The sequence below is a fragment of the Eleginops maclovinus genome, chromosome 11, assembly GCF_036324505.1.
Source record: "Eleginops maclovinus isolate JMC-PN-2008 ecotype Puerto Natales chromosome 11, JC_Emac_rtc_rv5, whole genome shotgun sequence".
NCBI lineage: Eukaryota > Metazoa > Chordata > Actinopteri > Perciformes > Eleginopidae > Eleginops > Eleginops maclovinus.
Genome location: NC_086359.1, coordinates 9,281,477 through 9,308,285, shown reverse-complemented (window position 1 = coordinate 9,308,285; position 26,809 = coordinate 9,281,477). Strand labels below are relative to the sequence as shown.

Below are 26,809 nucleotides of genomic sequence, written 5' to 3'. Positions count from 1 at the left end.
GAAAAGAATACAACCTGGATCATGTGACCTCTGCGGTACCATTTTGTGCCGCTGTTGACACGAAATGGTGAAAAAGATGGCGGGAAGGACATGATGTGACGGAGACTCTCCCACATAAAAAAAAAACTTGTGAATTTTTGCAAAACTGCCGTGTGTGTATGTTGCGTGAACCCTGACAGACAGATGTTTTTATCACCGCTCTCTTCGCAGTGGTTTCAGTGACTCTTCACTTTTAGTCCAGTGAGTTTGTGTGTGTGGTTTTCTCTCTCTCTATACAGGCCTTCATTTTACTGTTCAGGAAAAAAAAAAAATACTTGACATGGATACTTCAGACTGAATCAGTGTCTGAATAAGAAGAGCGGTAATTCAAAGAGAGCAGTTCAGTACATATTCCCGTACAAGTGGCCATGTTTGGTTTTAGTTTATGTGCTATCACAATATGGAAGAAACACTGAAAAAAAAAAAGAATCGTAGCATTTGAATATCAGTCTGTTTGGTGTCCAGCAGTAGTTTTATGTAAATTCTTTATTTGATTGTGTTTGTGTATGAAATAATATGTGGTAGGATCTGGACAAATGGTGCAAAACTCACATATCTAGATCCGATAGTTTTAATATAAAAGAACATGAAGAAGAATAAGTGTGTGAGGAAGCTGGTGAGACTCTGCCAAAGCATTTATGGATGAATCTTTGGAGGCGTGTGTGTCCTCCAATCACGAGGTTAAACTCTGAGCCCAAATTTAAGTTTCTGACAGATTTTTGACGGTTAAATCAGACCCAAATGTAGTTTGGCCCACTTTTACCAAACCTGTGTAGGTTGGAAACGAAGGCCGCTTTTCAAGCAGTCTTTTCTAATGTAGTTGGAACTATAGTAGCTATAATTGGTAAATGAATCAATAAGAAATCAAAAAAGTCTTCTTCAATTTGAATCATCCATTTTTCTAGCAAAATCCCCACATTTTCGAGTTCCAGCTTCAAAAAAAGTACAATTTTCTTTCATTTTTGTCTCATATATGACAATAAACCAGCACAGTCTCTGAGAAAAAAAATGTGAACCCCACATTTTTACAAAACTGTTTTTAAGTTGCCCATTTTATGGTTTGCAACGTCACAACTATCAGAAGTACTCTCTCATCAGGTCATATCCATAAACACAAGAAATGTATTTTTACTTCAGGGGACTTTATCTGTCTGCGTACAGTGCAGCCTCACCTGAAAACAAACCTTTTCAATAATATATTTATTTTCTTTATTTGTGTTTGCGCCATGTTTCCCCTCTTCGATGTTTTGGTTCGCCCTCTTGTTAGCCCGTCTTCAACAAAAAGACTTCCTCTGCTTGCCCCCCCATCGAAAGCACTTTATGTTTGTAGGTTTTTTATACATCCTCATGTACGTGCCCCCCATTTTCTCCTTATTGAAAACCAACAAAAAAAATCCCCGCTTTAGTAAGACTCAGGGTTTAGCGTATTTTCTGAATTAAAGCCCCTCTGTTCTTCCAGCTTCACTTCTGAACCTAAATTGACTTCAGGATCAGAATACAGCCCACGCGGGAGACGCATATTTATCTAGAAAACCCATTTAAATCGGCTGTATTTTTCCCCATGTGATGCCATGTTTCCTTGTTGTCCAAAGAAAATCAAAGCTCACCTGCAATTCCCCTCAGTTTGCCCTCAGTTTGTTTGTGTCAGCTGAGTTCTCGCCCCTAGTCAAAACTTCTGTCAGCTGCTTCTCATTTTCACCTCTTACTACCCCACGTGTCCATTCACTTCTTCTTGTTCTGAGGTTTAATATGTGCTCGCTGAAGGTGTCTTGACACCTATTTTAAAGAAATAGCGACCACTCTTGTGACATCAATTTAAAAAGCTGCTCACGAGTGAAGGCCAGGCTACGTCTAAAGTGTGTTTCCAGCTGAAGATAAATACATGGGAAGGTTTTGACCTCGGCTTATGAAAAAAACCCTCCGTCTGGCGGCTCACCGGGGCCTTTTTGCACCCGTGTAGTGCCGCCTGGTATAGCAGGTGATTTGTTGTTGTTGTGTTCAGACCCCAGCAGTACTGTGAAAACCCCTGTTATCCACTCCCGGGCTCTTTGCGGCGGTGCACTTGTACTGTATTATTTTCTATAAGCACTATCCATAATTCACACGCTGTGGCATGAAATATTCAGCAGAGCGATGGAGCTGAGAGGTCAGGAGGCTGCTTTCTCATGTAAGGCCGGTGTACCCTTTCACAAACCTTCCTTTTCTCCCTTTCACTCACCAGAGGGGCGTTTTGCTTCATGCTTTCCTGTGAGCAAAACACAGTCACGTTTCTTTACTGGAATATTTATTTTCGTGTTGCATGATTTAGAGCCGTACTAGAAAAAAAAGGAAATCGACATCAAAGTCTTCTTAATGATCCCATTTGTGACAGTAGAGGAATTCAGATGTGTGGTTACAGAAGAAACCCCACATTCCCAACCATTCAGAATGAGCACTGACTCCATGTTCTGTCACTGTACTGTGGTGTTTTGTAATGTAAATCTGCAGTTACTGTATTGTGCGCTCATTCACAGCGATGAGCAGCTATAGGAGAAGGTCGAGGCAGAGGGATGTGAGAGCCCTGCCGGTTAAACAAAGCCTTTTTTGTTTTTATTTGTCCTCTTTAGCTTCTTTATCAGGCCGTTTCTACTCAATCCAGCTCAGTATAAGTGTTGCTTTTGACATGTTACACTTGTTTACCACCATCTCAGAAGCATTACGGGCCTTCTCACTACTGCATCATGGGTTTTTCTGTTGGGTAAAGTCCTTTTGAGATTGTGTGAAAATGTTCCTTTTATTTTTTTCTTTATGCACAGCCGAGGTCCTGCATAGGCCTTAACTTCCTTTCTTTTAAGCAGTACAAGTTACTTAATGTCAAGCTAATGGCACCAGCTACTACTTATGATGAACAAACTCTATGTACATAGATATAAATTTATATATGAATATATATAAATGGGTCTTTGCACAAGTTATCTCCATGTCCGCTCCATGTGATTTTAACAGGAAAAAACAAAATGCGACTGAAGATTCATAAAACAAAAAAAGACTTTATATATGCTTTACAATTCTTTGTCTCATTAACATTTTGCACTTATTTAAAGAGGCTTACTTCTGTTTCTGGGCTGACAGAGCTGTTTTCACGCTCGGCCAGGATATTGTACAATATGTATATGTATTTTTATTCATATGCATATAAATATATGTCTATGTAATTTGCCTCCTGTGTTCTGTTTTCTTCACTTCCTGCTTCAAAGCCACGGAAACTAGCATCTAAAATGTGTGTTGCAGCTTTACTCAACATTTTCTGTGCAAATATATCAATCATACTTCTTTTTAAAGAGCTATTCAGTGAAAATATGAGTTTCTGTTTGCAATCAGTCAACACATCTACAAACACGACTGACTTTTTTGCATTTTTGCGCTCCTTCTATTCACTGAGGATATTGGGAGTGCCTTTGCTCACTCGCATATTCATTAAAAAACCTTGGCTTATTTGTCCTTTCCATTAGCGAGGCGAAACCATCAAGGTAGTGGACATTTCACCTCTTCAGGTCTCTTTGTGGAGGCCTTTTGAATACTTTGCACTTTGAATTCTCCTCTGGTTTAGATGGTGGCGCACAAAGACGTGAATTGATGCGCCCTTGGGTCAGTAATTGGATGAAAATATGAGAAATACAGAAAGTGGAATGATGTAGGCGATTCTGCTTAATGTTAGTGATAAATAAATCTCATACTTTCATGACAATAACACCCGTTTTTGTACAATGAAAAATAATTGTAAGAACTTCTTGGACCGCTTCTCAAATAACACGTTTAATTGAGTCCACATAAAGTAATCGGAGAATCTGCCGGCCCATGAAAAGCCCTTTTGTGCTCCCACACCACATGTTTTTCTGTCTTTTGACCACCTTTATTATACTATTTCAACAGCATTGAAACTCGCCAGATTCAAGTAATATGCAATCTTTCCAAATATTTACCAAATTAAAAGTTAGGTGGTAATTTGCAGCGTAATTGTCCCTTTAGACTATTCGATCTTGCTAACTGAAAGCAAAATCCTGCAGTTTGATTATTTTATCTTGTTTAAATATGTAATTTATTTTGTATCTTTGACAGTTTTTAAGTTAAGAGCAAAAAAATACAGTATTAATCTGTTATTCAAACATAAATAAATTCTTTATATTAATTACCAATCTTGAGGTACTTGAATATAACCATGTCCTATTACTTTTACACCTAACTCTAACCCTCTGCAGTTTCAGAATAAAACAATATATAAAACCAACAAATGAATATGATGTATTCTTATCCGTTAAGATCAATCTTTATTTATCTAGTGATTTACATTGATGCATCAAAGGTTTAATTCTGTAGGCCAAAATAGGCCTTTCTGCATAATGATTACTTTACCTTTTTAGTATATTTTGACCTTTTTACTTGTGTACTAAAGCGACGTTTTGATTTCAGAGCTTTTACTTTATTTACATACAGGTATTGCTACGTCAAATACCTGAGTATTTCTTCCATCTCTTTAAAATACTGAACACTTTGAGTCTCCATAGCTAAAAGTTGGACCATGGTACACTCTAAGTCTTTGTTGAAAAGACAGAAAAACAACACTGATTTAAAAACCCTAAATGTGTCAGCTAATTCCCTCTTCAATAATTCCCTACAAAAACTACGAATGACGTGTCAAATGTAGGATAAACCAAAAGACAGAAGGACTAAGCTGTAAAGGTAACACATTACTTTCAGTGTATCCCCCAGACTTCAGCGAGGGGCATTTCTCCAGGCCGGGACAATTGATCTGCAGGGTGCCAATTATAGTGATTGGCACCTTTATTTGAGCGAGGAAAAGGCGAGAGGGCCGGCAGAAAGGAGACCAGATGGGTGGCCTGTTGCAGAGGAGGGGAGGAGAGGAAGGAGCTGTGGCGGTAAACAGCCTCCAGTGCTGCAACACAAGTAATAGAGTTTTTATTAGAGCTTTTAATCAGTCATAGCTGCCATAATAATCAATACAATTAGGAACCTGCTTTTTATTTGGTGTGTGCAGCTAACCAGGGAGAAAAATATAGCTTAGTTGTCGCAGTAAAAAATGTATAATGTCAAAAGTAATATGTTCTTTTTAAATATATGAAGCAAAATGTGTTACGTTTTCTATCCTAAAAATGTTCTATATAAGTATTTGATATGTAATTATTATTCTATGTGAAGGCTTTTGAAAAAGGGGCATTTAATTTGGTAATTATATAAAAAATATATGCATTATTTCTGCATTTCCAATAATTATTTTGAATTATAATCTCTTTAATAATAAATAAATAACAAATCGAATCATCAAAGAACAATAACAGAGTTGTTAAGAGTCATTTTATTTTGAATAATAACTAATAACTCTTTGCTTGTTGATACTTTTTTGCCTATTTCCTTATTTGTTAGAGTTGTTTTAATCAAATTTAATTGATAAAACAAACCCAAACAATTAAGTTTCATCTTAAAAAATAATCCCTTTTCAGTCGGCCTAATGACCAAAACTATGTCATGTAAACTTCAATAATAACATGCATTTCATATTAGCTGCATCAGTTTGGTAGAAAAAAGCAACCTACAACCAATCATGCAAAATAAATAAAAATAATGCCTTATCTTACTCCAAATCAAGTGCAGTTAACATGATGGATAGTTTTAATAAATCTGTGTTTTTTAACGATGCATTTTGACGTGAAAACGTGAAAAAAACCTGAAAATTTTAGTTTTTTTTGGCAGTTAGCATTTAATAAGGGATGGCAGAAACACTTTATTTTGAGCTCATTTAGCATTCATCAGAACAGTATATTTAAACGAAAATAACACTTTTATCTTGGGTTTATTAATTCTATTTTGAGAATGACAGTATGGTAAAAAAAGGTCTGTTTTAAACGAAATTATATATATTTGCTGACAAATACTGTACATTAATAGACACTTAAAAAAGGTCCTCAGCTGCGTACATCGACATTGTAAATTGGTGTTTGTTTAGTGTTTATATTCAGTTTAAAGGTTAAAAAAAATAAATGACACAGGGACGCAGGATAATAATTTAGCACTTATTATTTCCAAAATAAATACAAAAATAAACAATTGTAATTTACTCCATTGTGAACTAAAAATGACCAAAAGTAGGTATAAAAAAGCAAATAGGATGCTACAGAATGTCATGCTGCTTCCTCTCATGTTAAAACTCCGGATCACTTTCACATCAGCACTCAGGCGCTGTTTGTTGTGCTTCGACAAATGAACTCTCAGCTTTGTGTTTTTCTTTTAACAACCACCGTATGTGTTTGTGTGTGATTCTGGAGGGTCCACAGACCTTTAGGAATGCATCACTTTCCTCCCGTCCTCCCCCCTTCTCCTCACCCCTGCTCTCCCTTCTTCTTCCTCCTCCTCCTCCTCCTCCTCCTCCTCCTCCTCCTCCTCCTCCTCCTATAAAGCAGCTCAGCGGCCCATCAGGGGGGCCCCTTCACTAATTAGGGTCACTAATTGGGGGTTGGCCAGGGCAGAGACCCCTCCACACCTGCACGGTCATGTGACATTCAAAGAGGTGCGTTGGGTCAAGGGTCGTGTAGTCGGGGGGGAGAGGAGAGGGTGGTTTGGATTAGGTTGAGGGAGAGGAGAGTGGTCAACAGGAGGAAAATGAAAAACTGAAATTATGGAATAAAAGCTGGATTTTTGTAAACAGCATCCTCAGTGAACATGAATTTTACAGTGTTTTTTTTTTTGCTATAGTAAAAACTTCAAAAAGTCTTTAGAAAACGTGAAAAAAAATCTAAAAAACTGCAAAATGAAAGTGTATTGTCCCCTAACTTTTTTAATAAGAGTCCAAAACGAAGGAGTCTATATGCAAGGAGAGTGTGAGACAACACGTAAAGAAATTGAGGCGGGACATGCTGCCCGGTCAGAGGTTAATTGCCAGGTGACCTTAAGGGCCGGACAGCTCAGCGGAGGCCCCCGGCCCGCCTGCCTCTCTCAGCTTTCGTGGACTAAGTGATGTCTGCATGTTTTGACACGATTCACACAAGAGTCGGGCTTAAGCTCTGCGAAAAAGATTCACAGCTGCATTCCTGTGAGAACCAAACCGACACGAGAAACCTGCAAAGAAAGAGAGAGGGGGAAACGACTGGATGGAGAAGAAAAAGGGTTTTTAAGGATGCAAAGTAATGATGCGAGACGATGGAAGAAGGGAAGAGGAAGATATAATGTATAAAGAAAGGCGGGTGAATGTGTGCATTAAAATCTAATCAATTTTCATTATTAAACCCCAAAAATTAGGTTAAGTAAATATAATTTGAGTTCAAAGTCATAAAGAGATAAAGGAAAAGATGTAAGTCCATGTGTAATATTAAAAATGTTGACTTTCAAGCACAAACTGTATGACAACTGAATGGCATTTGGCTGCATCAGTTTCAGGCTTTTGGTGTTGTGCACGCTTTGAATAGCTTTATATAGCTATAACACTCTGCTGATGAAGATTCAATTAATCAAGTGACTCAGCTTTTAATTTAGTTAATCATTTAATTACAAAATGATGCTTTTCATATTGCGAAGTAATCTTTGCACTTAACATTTGTTGTTTGTGCATTTCTTTAAAGCCTATGTTCAGTCCCATCTTCACACTCAAGGCCTAACATGGGTCAAACATGTAGACAAACAGGCCTTTGAACAGAAGAATTGTCTGTGACCTATCATTGTTGTGTTTTGTGACATTGTGCCTAACCCACACACAGCAATACAATGTTCCGTTTTCAATTTCTCCACCTTTCACAGAGTTGAATCCCTCTGCATAAATAGAGTTGGAATTACAAATTGTATTTTAACCTTCTGCACAATAAAATAGAGCAATGGTGTAACAGCAGGTGAGGTCTCCTATTTTCCCTCATGACTACGGCTGTACTACATAAATGGCCTTTACAATTTACACTTTTCTGTTGTATTCAAGGACACTTTCCCCCTCATGTTCTGTTTTGTCTGCACCCAAAGGCAACACGTTTGCATCACCTTTTCACCTCTGCATTCATGACAGTTATACGTTCATTCATATGATAGGAAACAAGCAGCGGCTGCATCAAGAACATTCCAGCGCTGTTTTGTGTTGTGTTTGTGAATCTCTGGACAGAAGTGCAGATTGACTCTGGCCTTGGCTATAAAGCTGCTTTTGTAAGGACGGCCATTCCTTGGTTTATCTTCCTCAGTTAGGTCAGTCGGTTTTCAGAAAGTGATCAAACCTCAAGGACACTGCATGGCACCTTCGTTTGTCTCCAGGGGCACAATGCACCTGATCTCTGAAGCAATGATCTTTCACCATTTACCACCACAAACTCTTTTGAAACCTTGGATTCCCGTTTAGTTAGAGGAAACTTGATGATTTCTGCTTTTAAATCCACTGTAATGTCTTTCACTTTGTTCCTCTCAGTCCAAGAGTAGGCTAATGCACAGGGCTAATGCACAGCAAAGTGCTTGCTCCACTAATGAATGCAAGGTTTTGTGCAGAAAACATCTTATATTCTATCATCATCACATACTTCAAGACTCTCTGAACTGGCAAGGCAAACCGACAATAGCTAATTACATATGTGGCAGCTCTGAGAAGTAGTATGTTATTTAAAACGGCACAAGAAACGTCCTTTTAGGAAATAACAGGTGAGGTGATGATGAGCAGAGTGCAGTCTGTGATGAAAAATATGGCATTCCTTATAAAAGCAAGAGGAGAGAAAAAGGAGGTACTTAATGTTTTGTATAAGGCAATCTTTAAAAGAGAGTGTCTATGTCCTTGTATGCGTAGATGTCAGTCACTTTTTAGTTTCTGCGCTGGAGTCTTGAGTGTCTCATTGAAAAAGCTTTAAGAGCACTTGTATCAGATGAATTAAGTTTTCTGAGGATATTTGTGTCCTTTCGCTGCAGGCAGATTAATTTCTATAGCTTTTGAGTCCTTGTCTTTTTTCATTGTGGTCGGGAATTTCTTCAGCTCCTTTCATTGTTTGTGTTATATGTGCTTTAGCTATATTTTCTGTGTCATTGGCATGTCTTTTTGTGCTTTTGCCAACAGCTTTATTTATCCTTGCCTCCAGGAAAATAGTCAGAAGATAACAAAGTCTCTAGCAGATTTTATCAGCTCTAGCTAGCTTGTTTTATATCGCTAATGTCCATTCATTTAGCTAATACTTCAGTATGCAGATAACTTTTAAGTGCTTTCATCTACTTGTTTCATAACTTGTATCATGTTAAAGAGTCTTAAATATGAAGTTGATGGCTGCAAACATGATACAGCTAATGTGCTCTAACACGAAGGCTAAAGCTAACAGGTTCCAGGTCAAACATGCTAGCTAACATACATTGTTCTTATATTTGAGTGTTGAGCTGTAGACTGTTGTATTATATATTTTTTAAGTGTTAAAGTGACATGAACTGCAAGACAAAAAGTATTCAGTATGGTGACAAACTGTGGCATTATCTTGGAAAATGTTTACTGAGGTTGACAGAGTGTAAAAGCTTAGCTTAGCTTAAAATCAGATTTTTGCTGAGTATTTTCATTTAAGGGTACATTTGTTGATCCAAAGTCAAATTGTCTTTAAAGATACAGTATTTAAGATTTACATTCAGACAATATAGCCTACAATCATGTATGCTAAGGTGCAATTTATTCAAAAACTGATGTATTTTTGGGCATTTAACATAATTAAATTATGCTTCATCCACATTCATATCACTTATATTGTAGATCTATAAAGCAGCTGGTATCACACATTTACATTTTTTACTTTTAAATCTTGGTGTTACACTTGGATCATCCCATCAACCTTGGCTTGACCCTCTGCACCCCTGGGTCACTGCAAGTTGCCCTCATTAGTAACAGGGGGTCTCAGACTCGTCCCGGTCCATCGCCTTATTTGTGTCCTCCCTAAAAGAGCCGAAACGACCACACATGAACCAAGGTTTCTTCCCTTGGACCGTAACCTATAACCTCGGGAACTTCACTTTGTTTCTTTGCCTCCATTCATTCAGTCGATCTGCAGCAATCCGTTTAGTCAATGAAAAGGGAAAGACACACATGCACAGAAGAGATAATTTCCTTGTCCTGCCCTCCCCTCAAAACACAGGACGCCCACACACTCCTTCATGCTCCTGCAGAGCATTTCCGGGCCGGGAAACAGAGGGAGCTGGTGAAAGAGCAGGGGATCACCACGGGATTATTTGGGAAGAGGAAGGACAGAGAAGGAGGGGGCTGAGGCGAAGGGAGGGGGCGACTCTGCTTTTCAACGGACGTGTGAACAAAAGCCTGGTCAAACTGTCGGGCCCGAAGCCTAGGGTGTTTACTGCTCTTGTATCTATAACCAACAAATCAAAGATCCCCCCTCACCACCACCACCACCCACCTCCACAGCTCGACTCCCCCTGCTGCCCCTTTTCCCTTGGGCTGCCTGGCTTTATTGGGAACAGCAAATTAAGGAACCATCCATCTGGGTGTGATCACCAATTACGGAGGGAAGCTGTCAGCATGCATTAAGGCCTGCGCGGAAGGCGGGCGTGTTAGGGCGGCTTTTTATGAACAGGGAGGGAGTTAAGGAGCAAGAAACTTTTTGAATAGGATTTTTGAAATCGTCTGAACATTAAGGCATTTCTTATTCTGATGGGAAAAAAAAACCCACTTGGCCCCTTTCTTCATGTCTCAGGAAAACAAATCCTCTCATTATTTGCCGCCTTTCCGCTTCAAACAGAATTGCATTGTTTCAGCAGTGGGGATGATTGAGTGCACTTTTTCAGCGGGACATAAAGCATCCATGTAAGCGATATAAATATGGTAAAAACTCAATGCATGCTTTTGGACGGCCCCCTTTTGTCACTGCTCACTGGCACAGGCCATGATTCCCTGTAACACTTCTCCTCTGGCCAGCTTTCTCACAACACAATAGAGCCGTCATTAACTTTTTGCTCCATCGGAATGCTGAAAGACCCCGTCGACCAAAACTCCCCCCTTTTCCCTCCCCTTGTTCCACCATGCATCCCGCTTTTCTCTCCGCTCGCTGGTCTTCCAGGGCCCTAATTTGCGAAGGCCAGGTGTGCGCGGCCCACAGTGAAGGGGGGTGAGGGCGAATGAGGCAAGGGTTGAGCTTCAGGGAAGAAGGGGGGGTGGCACAGAAATGTGGTTCACAAACCAGAGGGCATCAGTGCAGAGTTTTTCCTAGCAGTTTTTCTCCCTGTTGTTTAAATGTGTTTGTTTGAAATACTAACAATAACCACCTGTGGCTCAAAACCCTCAAGGGGTCCCAAGATGAACTTGAGGGGTCAAAACATAAATATTGGAGATAAAAGCGGGAAAGCAAAACATTTCTGATTCACAAATCTGTTGAAGTGGATAATTTGATGTATGGATGCAACTTAAAACGATTTAAATACAAGACAAAGAAACAGGACAACCTGCTGGGTTACACGTGACTGTTTTAATGGTTTTAATAATCATCCAAAAATGTAGAGAAACACCAATTGAAACTATACGTGTAAACTTAAATTCACACCAATGTATGTCCAATATTGCTCTGTTTTGGTCTCCTCCACATATCTCTCTATTCAGTTGCTTAAAACTCCTCCGCTATTCGTTTACATATTTACCACTCTTTGGTGCTTTTGTCAAAACTTTATTGCTAAAAAATAGCTGCCGTTGATTCTTTAAGACAGCAGTAAGACTGAACAAACATCAGTAAAGTTGCAGGCAAGAAAACCAGAACAACAAGCTCAAAGGCGATAAAACGCTCCATCAAGGAAGCACTGCAAAGTTAATAAAATCTGTGTATTTGTTGATTATACCTACACATTATGCGTAGTCATTTGATCCTTTGTTATTAGAAAAATGTTGATTATAGCCGCTCTAATTTTCTTTGTGTAGTTCTTTAGCCACAGATTGTGCACTGCATTGATGCACGTCCCTCTGTGTTGCTGCTGAGTTGGATGTGTGGGAGTTTATGTCCCGAAAACTCTGCTCTCTATGTGATGTGTCACTTTGAATATGTGCTCTGGCGGTGAATATGAGTATGAATGTGTGAATGACTCATTGTGTGTGTGAGGGTAATTGGGGGATGAAGGGGGGAGCTGCAAGTCGCTCCAAAGTTGTTCACCAGCCAGCCTGCCAGGTTGAGCGAGTTGCTCAAAGCTCGGCAGCTTTGCTTTTTTGTAGAGACCCGGGGGGGGGGGGGGGGGGCGGTGGGGACCAGGACTAATTGCCACTAATTGAATTGGATGTGCTGATCAGATGGGAGTCTGTGGAAGTAATCTGAGTTGTCACAGCAGATAACGCTGGGCCGTCCCAGAGTGTCCGCCTCATGTGACAGCCTGTAACATAGCCTGCGAGAGGGCACTGGCCCCTTTTGTCCAAACCACAAAAGGGAAGAGAAGCAAAGTTGCCAGTTACAGTGAGCAGCGACCGGTTCAGAGCGGGAGGAGGGAGTCGTGGGGGAGGAAATGATGAGGGGACAGATGACTGAGATGAAAGAGACGAGGGAGGAAGGGGAGATGTTCATTGGGAGAAGACAGTGGTAAAACGAGATGAAGACGTACACTCAGAGGGAAAAAGTGGGAGGGGATGGGAAATTGGTTTTCAGGGTGAAAATCTGCAAATGCAAGGTTCATTCACAAATAGCAGGAGCTTCATGCTCTTTTACTCATGGACGGCTGGGTGCAAGTATGTCAAACACCCGGAGACCATCATTGCTAGACGGACCGGCCTTAAGTATTATTGTTGTGATATAAAAAAGATGTACATTTTAGTTACACTATATTATCCTAAAGGTTCATGTTGTGGGGTTCATGTTGTGGCAACAGGTTAGATTTATGGTTCAGTCACAATAGGAAAAGATTGTGACAGGTGACAATGACTAATACGCTTTCTTATTGGTATTGAAAATCAGTCTGTCCCTTCTCTTGAACCAGGTCAGGCAACAGTTTAAGTGAAGATTGAGCCATTTGAATGCAAATTATGAGCAACATTTAAGCAAAATAGTGTTGAATGTCTCTGAAATACTTTTTGTTCTTTTTCGAGACAAAGCAATTACGAATCAACACAAAGAAGGCAGTAACGTCAGTGAGTACCGGCCAAAATATATACAGGGAATAAAATAATAATGTAAGTTTAGTTGCCGTGTTGATTGGATTTTACATCAAACTGTAAAAAGGTTTCTTGTTGTTGAATACAGTTTCCAATTATGATTTGATGTGTAATAGTGAGTCTGAAGCTGTCCTGCAGTGCTTGCTTGATTTTCTTTCACATGACCCTCCGGCACACCTGATGACTGTAGCTAAACATAAACGCGTGTTTGTTGTAAATGATGGAGGATGATCAGTTATTTGCCTTTGAGCATTATTTCCCCTCTTCTTGTTGCATTTGATTGCTTCCTTGAAGCACAGCTGTGCAACATACTGTACAACGGCTACTGTTGATCACAGAGACGCAGCAGCAGAAAGAGTACAGGTGGAAGACAAAGAGAGAGACAGGGAGAGAGAGAGAGAGGGGTGAGAAAAGAGTGACTGTGTGGGTCTTTCCCAAGCCTGCAGCAGTCCAATTAAGCAGGATTTCTCCCACATCTGATCAAACACACACACACACACACACACACACACACACACACACACACACACACACACACACACACACACACACACACACACACACACACACACACACACACACACACACACACACACACACACACACTCACACTTACAACCCCAGCAGCTGTGCAGTCAGTTGGTGCTTTTAAGGGAGGGGTTAAGTCTTGTCAGCAGGATGAAACCAGGCCACGGTTGTGTGTGTGTGTGTGTGTGTGTGTGTGTGTGTGTGTGTGAATCTGAGCGTGCATGTGTGTGTATATCCACTTTTGTGCATTTCCGTGTCAGTATACTCTTAAAGTATCTCAAACCTTAATATGTTTAATTAACTATTTAAATGCTGCTACTCATTTTTGTATGAGTACTTATCTGTCTTTATTTGTATTTATTTTATTTCTAATTTGTGCTTTTTGTCTCTATATTTAACACGTTAGCTATGTTATTATTGCTTGCCTTTTATCTGCTGTGTCACTTTTGCTGTAATGCTGTACATTTCCCCGCTGCGGGACTAATAAAGGGATTCTGATTCTGCAGATGTGAGTGTGTGTATGTGCCGCTCAATGTGTGTGTGTGTGTGTGTGTGTGTGTGTGTGTGTGTGTGTGTGTGTGTATGTGTGTGTGTTGTGTAAAGGGTGAGTTATGCATGGAGTGGGCATCCCGGGGCACGCAGATGTGTGAGTGTGTAGGACTAAGCCCTGGCGAAGCCCGCTGCGACAGGTCACGACCTTTACAGAATCAGTGCCTCTGCATGTCAGGACTAATGGAAGGGCCTCACCAGCTGCACAGAGAGGAGGAGGAGGAGGAGGGAAAAAAGATGAAGAGTGAATTAAAGCTGAGGTAGGGGGAAAATAGGAATGGATAGGAACATTTATGATCAGTCAGAGGGAGAAAGAGGATGAAAATGTTGAGGAAAAAAATAGATTCAAGGAAGAACAGGTGATAAAAACATTACCAGAGGAACATTTTTGAAAAGAGGAAACAAAAAAAGAGAAGGATGAGCCTCAGGAAATGCAAGTTCATCCGAAAAATGTAGACACAGAGTTTATAGGAAGGAGTGATGGTATGATGACGGGGTGAAGAATAGAAAGGAGGTGGCCTTGGTGAAAAATGCAGATGTTCTTCTTGTATGGTATCATCCCATCTTTAAACTTGTTTGGGGCTTTTGCCGCCTTTTGTTCAGTTCTTCTGATTTTTCTAAAAGCACATAACCTTGTGGGAAGAGAGACTGAGATTTAAGCTACACAGAGAGAAATGTGGAAAGAAGACAGAAAATAATGTGGAAAGAAGATGTCACTGGGGTTTATTTTACCTTAAAAACAAAAGCATTTATGTTTTATCATATGTATGTTTACCAGCCACCAAATAAGGGTATTATTCCATCCTGCCCATGTATACTTGTCCTTCATCCTTTCGGATCCACAGAGAGCAATACTTATAATCTGCTCACTGGTTGAACATAAAGCCTATGTGTGTATATTATTAATCAGATGCCTACTCTCTCTGAGAAACATCCTAATTTATTGACAATATCGTAGCTCGTACAAATGTGAATTTAAGATCATTATCATTTAAATCAGAAATGATTGCATTTAAAACCAACATTCAGGAGATATAAGAGTGTGTTTCGAGCAATCAGGTAATTGTTGTCAAATGATGTTCCACACTGATAAGGACAAATTGGCTCTGATGCTTATTGAAGACAAAATAAGCAGCAATCAAGGTGAGGCGACAAAACGTCCAGCAAGTTATGGTTTGTAAGAGCGAGAGGTGATGAAATAATTTTCTGTAACAAAGAAAATGATCATGATTTACGCTGTTAACTCGCAGACGGCTCTATCAGCTACAGTGATGGACGCATTCAGACCCTTGCTGTAGAAAAACTACCAATACCACTAAAAATATTATGTTGCAAGTTAACTCCTTCATTCTGACGGATACTTAAGTCAAAGTAAGCAAGTGTAATCAAAAAAATGTAGTTAAATATTAAATGTAAAAGAACCAAATAAAAATAATTCTAAAAACATTTGGAAAATGTTTAAATATTTTTAGACTCCAATTATTAATCTCTAAATTGGACGTCTGATTTATCGGCCATGCTGTTCTTGTACAAACTTCTGGCTAGTTTAATTTAAAAATACATAAAACTTTTTATAAAGTCCAACCCTATCCCTAACCTTTTATATGCCAAAATCTTAATTTGTAAAGTAATTGGTAACTAAAGATGTCAAATAAATGTAGTTTTGCCATGGTTTTGTACTTATTTGTCTTTATTTTAATTATATTTTTAATGTGTGCTTTTCTTCTTTTGTATTATTGCTTGAATTGTTTTCCTGCTATGCCATTAACACTGTACATTTCCCTTCTGTGTGACTTATAAAGGAATTCTGACAACAAAATAACCAAGTAAAGTACCTCAAATTTGCCCCTTCTGTACAATACTTTAGTAAATGTGCTCGGTTCCTCTCCTCCTCTGAGTGTGTGAATGCATGTATGTGTGTTGAGCTGCAGACAGTGCCACTGTGTGCCCGTTATGACCAGACTCCCTGCTTCCTCTCCTGTCATCAGGACCTGCAGACGCTGATCAGTCTGTGCCACTTTGTGCCCGGTGCAGCAGACGGCTTCCCCTCTGACATCATCACTCCGAGATGGGCAAATGCCAACGACGCTGACAGGCTGTCTGGGATTTTGTTCGGGCGTACAGTGGCTACAGTGATGGGGTCTTTCATTGAACACTGAGAGATTAGAGTTTAGTCTGGCAGGAGCAGAGAAAATAAAGATGGTTTTATGCTTGTAAAAAAGCTTCAGTGCTGAAAAAAAAACAACAGATATCTAAAAATGTTCTTAAATGTATAATAAGCATTGGCTATTTTTCCCGGGGAGTCCACACACTTTTACACACTAACAACAACAACATCAACAAAACAACATTTAATTAACAATTAAGTGTGGAAGTGAAACAACAATGATTATCCTTTCAACCTTCATTAGGTTAATATGAAATGAACAATCAAACTCCTCAATAATTAATGACAAACTCATTCTACAAAAAATTAAATACACATTTATTTAGATTTCTACTTTTACCCTGGTCTACACTGAATTAATTAAATGTATTAAGTCAACAAATTTCACATAACTGTATTAGGTTAGTAGAAAGCAAGAATATTTAGTTGAAATACTAAATATTAGGTTCAACTTAATATTATTGCTTTCTACTAACCTACTACGTTTTTTCAGTGTCACATCTCATAAATAATAGTAAACAAACACTGGTCAATTTTAATTTCTGAAACAGAGATATTTTTTGTCAAAATGCTCCTTAAAATTCCTAGAATCCACACACACATCTTTGCTTTATAAAAGTTAATAAATCCTTATTCTACAGAGAAACAGTGAGCGGATAGTTTTTCATTTTATGTAGCTTCAATGTTCGAGACCTGTGAATATTGGTGCCTGAATACCTAAAGTCTGCTAATTTAAAACACAATAATAATTTTTAAAAAGCAAGAATTAAGCTAATAAATTGTTTAAACATGTTTTTTAAATACATTTTATTTTAAAAAGCGATAAACCAAAAACTAAATTGGCAAGTAAAGACTAAAAAAGAGTTATGATTCTTATTTATTGAAAAGCATAATGTTTTAAATCACGATTTAAATGCTATTTTAATGTTTTCATAATATCCTGTAAAGCACTTCCAATTGCTGGTGTCTTAATTGTTTTTTGTTAATTAAATAGCCTTTTCGAGCCTATTCTTTAAAGATACAATTATTTATTCCCCCCCTTCTCATCTGGTATTATTTGTTTTTTAATTCAAAGTACATTTCCCCTGCAGTCACTATGATGTAGAGCTCTGAAGGCAGGAGTTGTATGAGAAGTGAGGCAGAGCAACAGGTGGCCGATCACAGAGTTAGAGTGACACCTACAGAGCTCAGGGTGCAAAAACCACCAGCTGCAGATACTAAACACACTCAGCCTGAGAGCGTGAATATCTGTCTCATAATTAACAAATGTAAGCCTGTTTCCAATTTTTTTTTAAAACAGCAACTATGGCCTTAATACGTTTCCACTATGACCATTCTGCAGGGACAGATAGATAATATATGAATCATGGCGTTTATAGTTCATTTGCATTCATTGTGAAGTTAAGCTCTTTAAAGAGTACATGCAATGAACGAAAAAATATCGGTACGTGTAATTCAAAAAGTTATAGAAGTGACAGTGCCGACCAAGAAGACCATAGTTCAATGATCTCAAATAAAGTGACGATGACTTTAGAATGAATATACATTTCCACGTTTGATAAACTACAGAAAATTCTATGGAAATCCACATGATTTGTGATTATTCCTCCCCATTTCTGTCTATTATTGGTTGTTTTTGTGTAATATGCGCTGAGAGCATATTCTCAGCACATACTCCATCATAATGGACTCGTCATCATCCTCTGGTCTAAACTAATGCAGAGACAAATCCCCTGCAGGGAATTTCCTCAGAGGCTGCTATTCTTAATAATCTTTTACACCTGCAGCTTTAAATAGTTGCTCCTACATCAGTGTAGTAGTAACTCTGGTAATACACTTTAAAGTACACCCTTATTAATCCCAAGCAAACCATTTAGTGCCTTTTAAAACTGATTAGACTATTATAGAAGATGCGGTCTTGGTTGCATCTGTACTTTTGCATTGACTTAAGTTCATGAAAGATAATTGGAAGAAAACCTTGACATTTTTATGTGTTATGAGGAATAGAGCAGGTACAACTTTAAATGTGCGACTACATAATGATGTTTAAACTAAAGAGAACATGGCCCAAATATTAATCATCCCATTAAGGACTTATTAAAATCTCCCTGCTGGCTGTAGCAGATGGTAAAAGGGTATTTTGGGGTCATGGGAAATGATATCCTTTATTTTGGGGTTTGTTTGGACAAAAAGTGATGGCTCCGACTTGGGTTTTTTTGCTGATAGAGAGGGGAGAAAGTGTGAAAGAGAAAAAGGGGAGAGTATGGAGCCGGCGGTGGCTGTTTGTTTAGTGTTTCCAGCTGTACAGTGGAGTCACCGGGAGGCCAGCAGTGTCTGCAAGGCTCTTCTGTCACAATGCATACCATCTACTTCCTCCCAACTCTCCGTCTCCATCCTCTCTTTCCAGCATCTTCCACTTTGAATTCCCAGGAACATCGATCCTGTCTATCACCATTATTCATCTTTACTTGCCGGTTTCTCTTCTGCTTTCCCGCCTCAAGGCCTCGTCTTATGCAAAGGTCGCAACCTCTTGTTGACCCGAGCTTGGCCTTTGCAGGTTAGTTTCTCTGTCAGCTGCAGCTGTGGGGCTGCTAAAAGCCTGGATAATCCAATCACACAGTCATTAGTGCTGAGTAGGCCAGAGCCGGAGCAGGTGAGTGTGTGTTTGTGTCGCTCTAGTAATCTTTTACTAGATTTTTGTATTGCTCTTTTAACACATGTAGCAGATAATCTCGAGCTGTCACATGATCAGGAACACATCAGATCAGTGGAAACCCAACAATCTGCCACATTGAACTGATTCTACAACCAGATGCTCATGTCATGTTGTAAAACAGACGCTACAATTTCAATAAACCTCTGTTGAGGTCGAATGCAGATGAGGGATCCGTTGCCAGGATTGACATTTTCAGCATGAATGGCATGTGTCGCGTCCGAGGAGATGTAAAGAAGACATGCTGCAGGGGTTTCAGCTGCAGGGACTAAAATTATGTTTTTTTAAGGTCCTCCAGAGCTGCAGAAGAGTCTGGGAGGAGAACCATCATCATCTCTGCCTCCATGATGAGAAAAATGGACTCTTGATGACTTTAACGATCAAATTAAAATTAAAAGAAGAACAATAAAACGTTGACTAGCATTTTTATTTGGTCTTTATTATTATTACATGCTGTCATGTCTGCCTGTAACCATGGCGAAATCTCCCTTTAAATCTTAACTTGCCTGATGAGCAACAAATAATTACTAAATGTTTTGATGTTTTTATTTAGGTAATCTTAGTTTTCCTTTCTGTTTTTATGTTCCTTATTTTATTTAATTATCTATTTTCTTGTAATGGCCTGTGGCTTCTTAACCTCTCCTGACTCATTTTTACAATTTTTCACAATCTGGATTTTATGATGTCTTCTGTATGTTCAAATGGAAAACATGTTTTTATAGCCCCATGGTACAGTATGACCTGCATATGACGTTGTATCACTTTTATTAAATGATTCATGCCTATATGTACAGTTGTTTGGCATATCCTCCCCAGATTCTACATGTGTCTTTTAATTGTATTTGTTTCTCAACTCTATCCAACTCCCAAAGTGCAAACATGGTAAATATGACTCCTACTGTAAATAGTGTAAGAAGTGCCACTGACACCTGCTCTATGGAGGCAACCCGTTTAGAAAATTGAAAAATAAAAATTTGACCATCCATCTGGTACACCTGAAACCAATACTCAGTGCAGTAGCATGTGTAAATGACCTTTGGAGTTTATTTTTGCACTTTTATTCTAGGTAATTATAAGATCAAGACTTTTATTTTGACAGAACTTCTACCGGAAGCCAACGGACAACGACGCATTAAAAGTGACACGTGTAATGACGATGGACAATGCTACAATGAACATTTAATAAGTCGTTAAATTGGATTTTTAGCACCTGGCTGATAAAGGCACAAGCTCTTAATTTGGAAACAATTTGTGTGCAAGCAAGGGTATACATAAACAGTTACCATCAGTTCAAGAGTTAAACCATCATTCAGTCGGGGACGCTACAGCATGTGTTATTTTAATTTACCCTGATTAAGTTGGGACCAAAATTGACCTGAGATTATATTTGAGACCCCAAAATTCAAAGAAATACTAAATATGTTAATTAAATGCTGGAAAAAAAACGTAGTCAGTTATGGGCGTCACACTATAAGAACTGTCCAATCATATCAACAGACCGAATGATCTGATTGGACAGTTGACCTGCCTGTCTGTCTGTCTGCACATGATCTTCACGTGCACCTAACAGGCTACGCATTAACGGAGTTTTTTAAAAGCTGCTAACCTAACACCTGTGGGTAGGTCACTATTGTTGGCAGTTTCGTGCATAATGATAGTTTTGGGGGTGTTACTTGTATATAACAATTAATATATTTAATGCTTCGACAAAAAAAAGTTGGCTTCGTCGTTTGCAGGACGAGTTTGCCCACCTGATTGTAACTCTACAGAGTTTTTAAGAAACAGCTTAAAACCGGTTAGTACTATCTGACTTGTACGTTGTTTATGTTAATTATGGTATTTTACATTATTATGGTAGTTTTGGAGGAAAGGCTCGGAAGGAAAACTTAAATAGACGGTGCCAGTGTTACCACAAGGCAACATGTTCGCTAGCTTAACAGCTAACTACGCTAGTGTTGCCAGCTAGCTTCATTAGCCGCTAAAGCTAGCGACATGCTTCGATAGCATTTGCGGCTAATAAAGCTAGTGATATCAGCTAGCCTTATTGAAAAGGGGTTAGCTAATCTGTGCCTGGCATTCACGGTCTAATCATTTCAAAGACTACGGTGCTGATAGTTCCTTATGATTGTCAACCTTAGGTTAAAAGGAGTATGCGTAACATTTATCTAATTTTACATGTTGTAATATCCTTCATTTTGGGGTTTGTTGAGACAAAATGTAATGGCTCGGATGTGTGTATGAAAGACAAAAAAGGTAGTTTTATGTTCATATTTTTACATTTTATCCTTGAACTCCTAGGTCTCCATGTGGTGGTAGGAGATGCAGATGTGAGACCCTAAAACGGAACCGCCCACGCTTTCATTGATTCGTCCTAAGAGGCAGGTAGACCGGCTATTACTATTGCAGGGTTTCCCGCAGCACTTTACAGTTTAGCAGGCCGCCTAAGCAACGCACGCCGCCTAAGCAACGCACGCCTGCAGCCTTAACTAAGGTCTTCCAAAGAAAAATAAAACAAGTATGAGCGATATTCGCCACGTTACTCTGTCCTGTGTTCTCTCATTCCAAACCGTGATCAACGCCAGCCTCCCTTCTCTGCAGAACGCATTTATGCGACGCCCCCTCTCCCCGACAGCCCACCACCTTAACTGACTGATTTTCTGCGGGAAACCCTGTATTCTCTGGTTTAAATGGATTATACAGTCTCATGCATGGATGTATATTTAGCAAAACCATATGTAGATAGTCAACTTATTTCCCGTAGTGCTTTTCTTCAAACCAATAATAACTGGGCATGTTCTAGTTTTATTTTGTGTATGAATTTAATGTCATTATGTGTCAGGATGGCCGAGCGGTCTAAGGCGCTGCGTTCAGGTCGCAGTCTCCTCTGGAGGCGTGGGTTCGAATCCCACTTCTGACAACAACCTTTTAAATTAACACTGAAGATAAACATTTAACCATTATGTGAAAGCTGCAGCTTGACAGAAAAGGTTGTGTGGTGGTCTTAAGTAAATGCATACTGTACATGCCTGAGCTACAGTGTTGGAATCAAGTGAAGTTGAATAAAGAAACAAAGTACTCAAGTCAATAATGATCTGAAAAACTGTATAGAAAACTGATTTTGTATGTTCTATATTTAACCATTTATGTAATACTGTCAAATAATCTGTACCTAAAAATAACTACAAACAAAAAATCCATTTTTAAATGTCCATAGAGGAATAATACCTGCACAAGTTATAATAAATAAATAGCCTACTACTGCCAACGTCAGAGTCTTAAATAACAGAATTGTATACCTTTTTTGTTTGTTTAATAAGTTACCTATTCACCTATGATAAATGGACTGAAATGTAATTATATCTTGTCCACAGTTGTTATAATTTCGAATCGATTTTGATTTGATGACATCATTTCCTATGTCAGGATGGCCGAGCGGTCTAAGGCGCTGCGTTCAGGTCGCAGTCTCCCCTGGAGGCGTGGGTTCGAATCCCACTTCTGACAACAACATTTTGAGAACCCCCTCATTTATCACCTAAAGTACACTTAAACTAATCACATACTTGCATATGTGATAAACAAAGATAAAGTAAAATAAAGGAATAAAACGTCTATTAAATAATTGCTGTAAAATGATCTGTACCAGAAAATTACAAAATAAAATGTCAATACAGGAATTTAACCTACACAGGATATAATAAATAAATAGGCTGCTATGAGCAACGTCATAGTCTTAAATAACAGAATTTTAAAACCTTTTTTTTAACAAGTTAACTTTTTGCCCCTATTCCAAGCTGACCCGGTTTATGTCAGAACGAACGAAAGTTACGGATGTAACTACGGTTCTATGAATCCTGGATGACCGCCAGAGGCAGTGATTTAGCACTGGATGCATTCTGTCTCGCGCCTGCGCAGGTCGAGTATTTATAACAACAAATTCACGTGTGACCTCGTATGACCCGGTTCTGGTATAAGTTCCGGTGTCATCTACGAGATCAGTCCTACAGAATCTTATCGCGGCATCACGGGAATCTGAGCGACCAAGAACTCCGGCGGTCATCCAGGATTCATAGAACCTTAGTTACATCTGTAACTTTCGTGCGGATGTAGAAAATAAGTCGAGTAGAACCCCCCGGGTTGTGCAAGGGGGTCCACAGGCTCGATTGCACCTTTTACAAGGAGGACAGATATCTCCTGGTTCAGGGCTAAGGCCTTCGCCGGATCTCCCATGATAGTCATCTTGATTCGGCTGAAGCTAGGGGCCGGCATCGGAATTGAAGCTTTAACCGATTTAATCGGCCGATTTCAAAATAATCGTTGTTGTCCACAAGCTGGAAATGAAATAGATGAAAGAACTCCGTCTGTAGTTTCACTTGCAGCTAAACATTGTCTAAATATTCTAAATGTTACAATCGAATGCACAGATTTACTTTTGTCTAGACTAGACACAGTGTATGATGCTAATTAATAAAACAATAATTTTGAATGGATTTTGATTTGATGACATCATTTTATATGTCAGGATGGCCGAGCGGTCTAAGGCGCTGCGTTCAGGTCGCAGTCTCCTCTGGAGGCGTGGGTTCGAATCCCACTTCTGACAACAACCTTTTTGAGAAAACCCCCTCATTAAATACCCAAAGTAAAGGTTTCAAGGTTTTATTGGTCATATTCACAGCATATACGACGTATATGTTGGCAATGAAAATCTTATATCCCATGCTCCTCAAACAACTCAACATACATGGTGCAAATAAGATAAATAAAATAGTGCGAAAAGACAAAAACACACACCTGCATAAGACACACAGATAACATGTTGCTCCTGAGTAACCTGCATCAAAATTCATTTTTGATTTTCCGAGACTTTCTTTTGAAAATAAAGGTTTAACCTTTGACCCTAATGTGAAAGCTGCAGCTTGACAGAGAAGGTGGGCAAGCTCAATCAAATATTGTTGAAAAGTCAATAATGAATCTTACAAATATATCGTTTTTAACCATTTATGACAAACAAACAAAAAATGGTACTATAAAATGACTAAATAAAATGTTAAATGAATCAGAACAAAGTGAGAGGCCAAAGCCACACCGAAACCCAAATGGAGCCTTGTGTAATGTTTGTGTTTTCATAAATAAATCCTGCTCTCTTATCCGTCTCTATTAAAGCAGAATCTAAAGAGCCAGTTTTAATGAGGAGTTTTCCGACAATAACTAAGGAACACCGGACAACGGTTAATGTTAAGTGACAATTTCACCTTTATTACATGGTGAAGAATCATCAGTAAAGGTCGGGTTGACAGGCTGGAGGAGGTTTTGGTGCTCAGGTGGTGGCTGAAAAGAGAGCAACACACAGAGAAAAGACTCATTAAATCACAAGGACGTCACGGGCATGAATCGCAGCAGCTTTTTATCCTTCAGCTTGGCTTCCATGTGCACGTTGAAGTTGATTCAAAAGCAATAATTTGAGAGAGGTTTTTTGATAATTTTAGATTACACCTACTTTCACCAGGAATGATAAAAACATATTTATTGTTCCATGTTATTGTTGCCTATATATAAATTAATGAAAGCTGCATGCAACGGTGAAAGGGCCTTCGCTTCACCAGTCGCCCTGCTAATCTAAAGGTTGGCTCTGACTCAAGCACCCCATCAATGCCCGGCTGGACTTTAATCAAGCATGTCAAGTTTGGAGCAGATCGACAATGTTTATTTGACACGTATAAAACCTCAAAAATAGTTTGAATAACTTCCATCTTTTTTTAAACTATGTTACATGCTGTTCTCCAACTGACATCCTGTTTATCATTGTGGACTGAGCCCAACCCACCTGGAGCAAAATCGACCAGTACCAGTCGAATGTAAGTAGTACTTTACCCCTGAGCCAAACTCTCTGCATACTCGTAACAGTAAGCTCTTGGAAGGCGGCTGAATTAATAAAACAGGAAGTAGTGAAATTATTCATGACAGAGAGATGTGTGTCATCACTGCCACCTTCATATCCTGAATTATCACCCAGAATTTGGTCCCCTTGGCAGTTGTGATGTTTCAGAGGTCATGAACTCTGAGCACAGATGCTAATACAGGGGAAAAAGACAACCTCGCCTTTGCCATCGGCTGCTTGAGTGACATTGATCTTGCCGTAGAGAGACAGTGTCGTCCCTCCGAGACCACGTTCAAGTACAGAGGCCACATCTTTCTATTTCCACTGCATGAAAAGAGGGGAAGAGTTCAAACGCCTCGTCCTCTAACTTGCCTGTAACATCAAAAGCTAATATAATCGATATTGACTTAGAAATACACCTTAAAAATATTAAATTACACTTTAAATCAACGCTACACTGTGATGATTAAGATGGACTTTTATTAGTGATAAATGGACTGAAATTAAACTATAAATTATCCTTATTTCATAATTTTGATCATCTTTTGAGTTGATGACATCACTTTTTATGTCAGGATGGCCGAGCGGTCTAAGGCGCTGCGTTCAGGTCGCAGTCTCCTCTGGAGGCGTGGGTTCGAATCCCACTTCTGACAACAACCTTTTTGAGAACCCCCTCATTAATCACCTAAAGTAAACACATGTTCACCTGCCTAAGACACACAGATAACATGTTGCTCCTGAGTAACCTGCATCAAAATTGTGAAAAACAAAACTTGTGTCCAAAAAAGTGTCCAAAAGTATATTACTAGGCTTTAAATCCACACTAGACTGATGATTAAGATGGACTTTTGACCAGTGTCAAAGGAAAAGTTCCTCTTTTTAAGAAATTGAGTCAGTGGGGGAGGGTTTAAGCAATTCCCACTTGGTTCCTTAAATGAGCTTACTGCGGCTCAAAGAGAGCTGGTTTTGTTATGCTGAAATGTGCCCCTTCATTTAGTTTGTGAAGGAGCTTAAAACTCTGCATCGTCAGGATGTGGATTCAAGGTGAAGACATTGCAGAGTCAGGTAAGACTTGATAACTGCTGCCCAGATACTTTAGTTTGTTTACTTGATGACCTTTGCAGTTTCTGTATGTGAATAATTCATGTTTTTTTAGTGAGGACTTGTTGAGTAAGATCATCAAAGTGTTTTACTCCTTTAATGTTTGAGATTCAGTGAAAAGAAAAGATTTTTCATTCGTTATAAACATACTGTCTTGTTTTCATGTGTTTTAACCCACACTAAAACAGTGTTAGGCATAAATCATGGAGGTTGTGCTTCACTTTCTGCTTCTACTTTTTTTTAATTACTTAACTTTTTGACTATGATAAGTAGACTGAAATTAAACGATAAATGATCCCTATTTTATGATTGTGTTTTGAGTTGATGACATCACTTTTAATGTCAGGATGGCCGAGCGGTCTAAGGCGCTGCGTTCAGGTCGCAGTCTCCTCTGGAGGCGTGGGTTCGAATCCCACTTCTGACAAGAAGCTTTTGAGAACCCCCTCTTTAACACTTAAAGCAAACTCAATCTTCAACCTTTTCAATGCCGGGATTAAATCTGCATTCATCAGTTAGCACATCTTCCTGGAAATGTCAAACTTTTGCTTTAGGATATCTGAGCTCTTAGTGTTTTCAAAATCAAAACTGAAGTAGGAGACGGAAAGTCTTTTGAGTTAGAGGCGAGTGAGAAAGTGAAATGTGTTTTTTAGGATCTTCCTCATGATTTCACTTCCTATATTTATGTCGCCGATCTCCTTCAGACGTCCTCGTAAGGTTCCTCTC

General features: G+C 39.1%; 1 protein-coding gene and 5 non-coding genes across 7 annotated transcripts in view; all 6 read left to right on the top strand.

Moving 5' to 3' along the window:
* The first annotated feature begins 21,944 nt into the window (after positions 1 to 21,944).
* Positions 21,945 to 22,027, top strand: trnal-cag (transfer RNA leucine (anticodon CAG)). The gene has a single exon. It is a non-coding gene; the product is annotated as a tRNA-Leu (tRNA).
* A 501-nt stretch (positions 22,028 to 22,528) lies between these two features.
* trnal-cag (transfer RNA leucine (anticodon CAG)) lies at positions 22,529 to 22,611 on the top strand. Its single transcript has one exon. It is a non-coding gene; the product is annotated as a tRNA-Leu (tRNA).
* Positions 22,612 to 23,624: 1,013 nt separating this feature from the next.
* On the top strand, positions 23,625 to 23,707 carry trnal-cag (transfer RNA leucine (anticodon CAG)). The gene has a single exon. It is a non-coding gene; the product is annotated as a tRNA-Leu (tRNA).
* A 1,848-nt stretch (positions 23,708 to 25,555) lies between these two features.
* Positions 25,556 to 25,638, top strand: trnal-cag (transfer RNA leucine (anticodon CAG)). Its single transcript has one exon. It is a non-coding gene; the product is annotated as a tRNA-Leu (tRNA).
* A 277-nt stretch (positions 25,639 to 25,915) lies between these two features.
* The window catches only part of shtn2 (shootin 2), an 8,834-nt gene continuing 7,940 nt past the window's right edge, over positions 25,916 to 26,809 (top strand). For both annotated transcript variants that reach the window (XM_063896258.1, XM_063896257.1), the window contains exon 1: positions 25,916 to 26,050. In XM_063896258.1, the coding sequence (XP_063752328.1) occupies positions 26,017 to 26,050 (34 nt within the window). In that variant the 5' untranslated portion in view covers positions 25,916 to 26,016. The remainder of the gene's footprint in view (positions 26,051 to 26,809) is intronic.
* trnal-cag (transfer RNA leucine (anticodon CAG)) lies at positions 26,428 to 26,510 on the top strand. Its single transcript has one exon. It is a non-coding gene; the product is annotated as a tRNA-Leu (tRNA).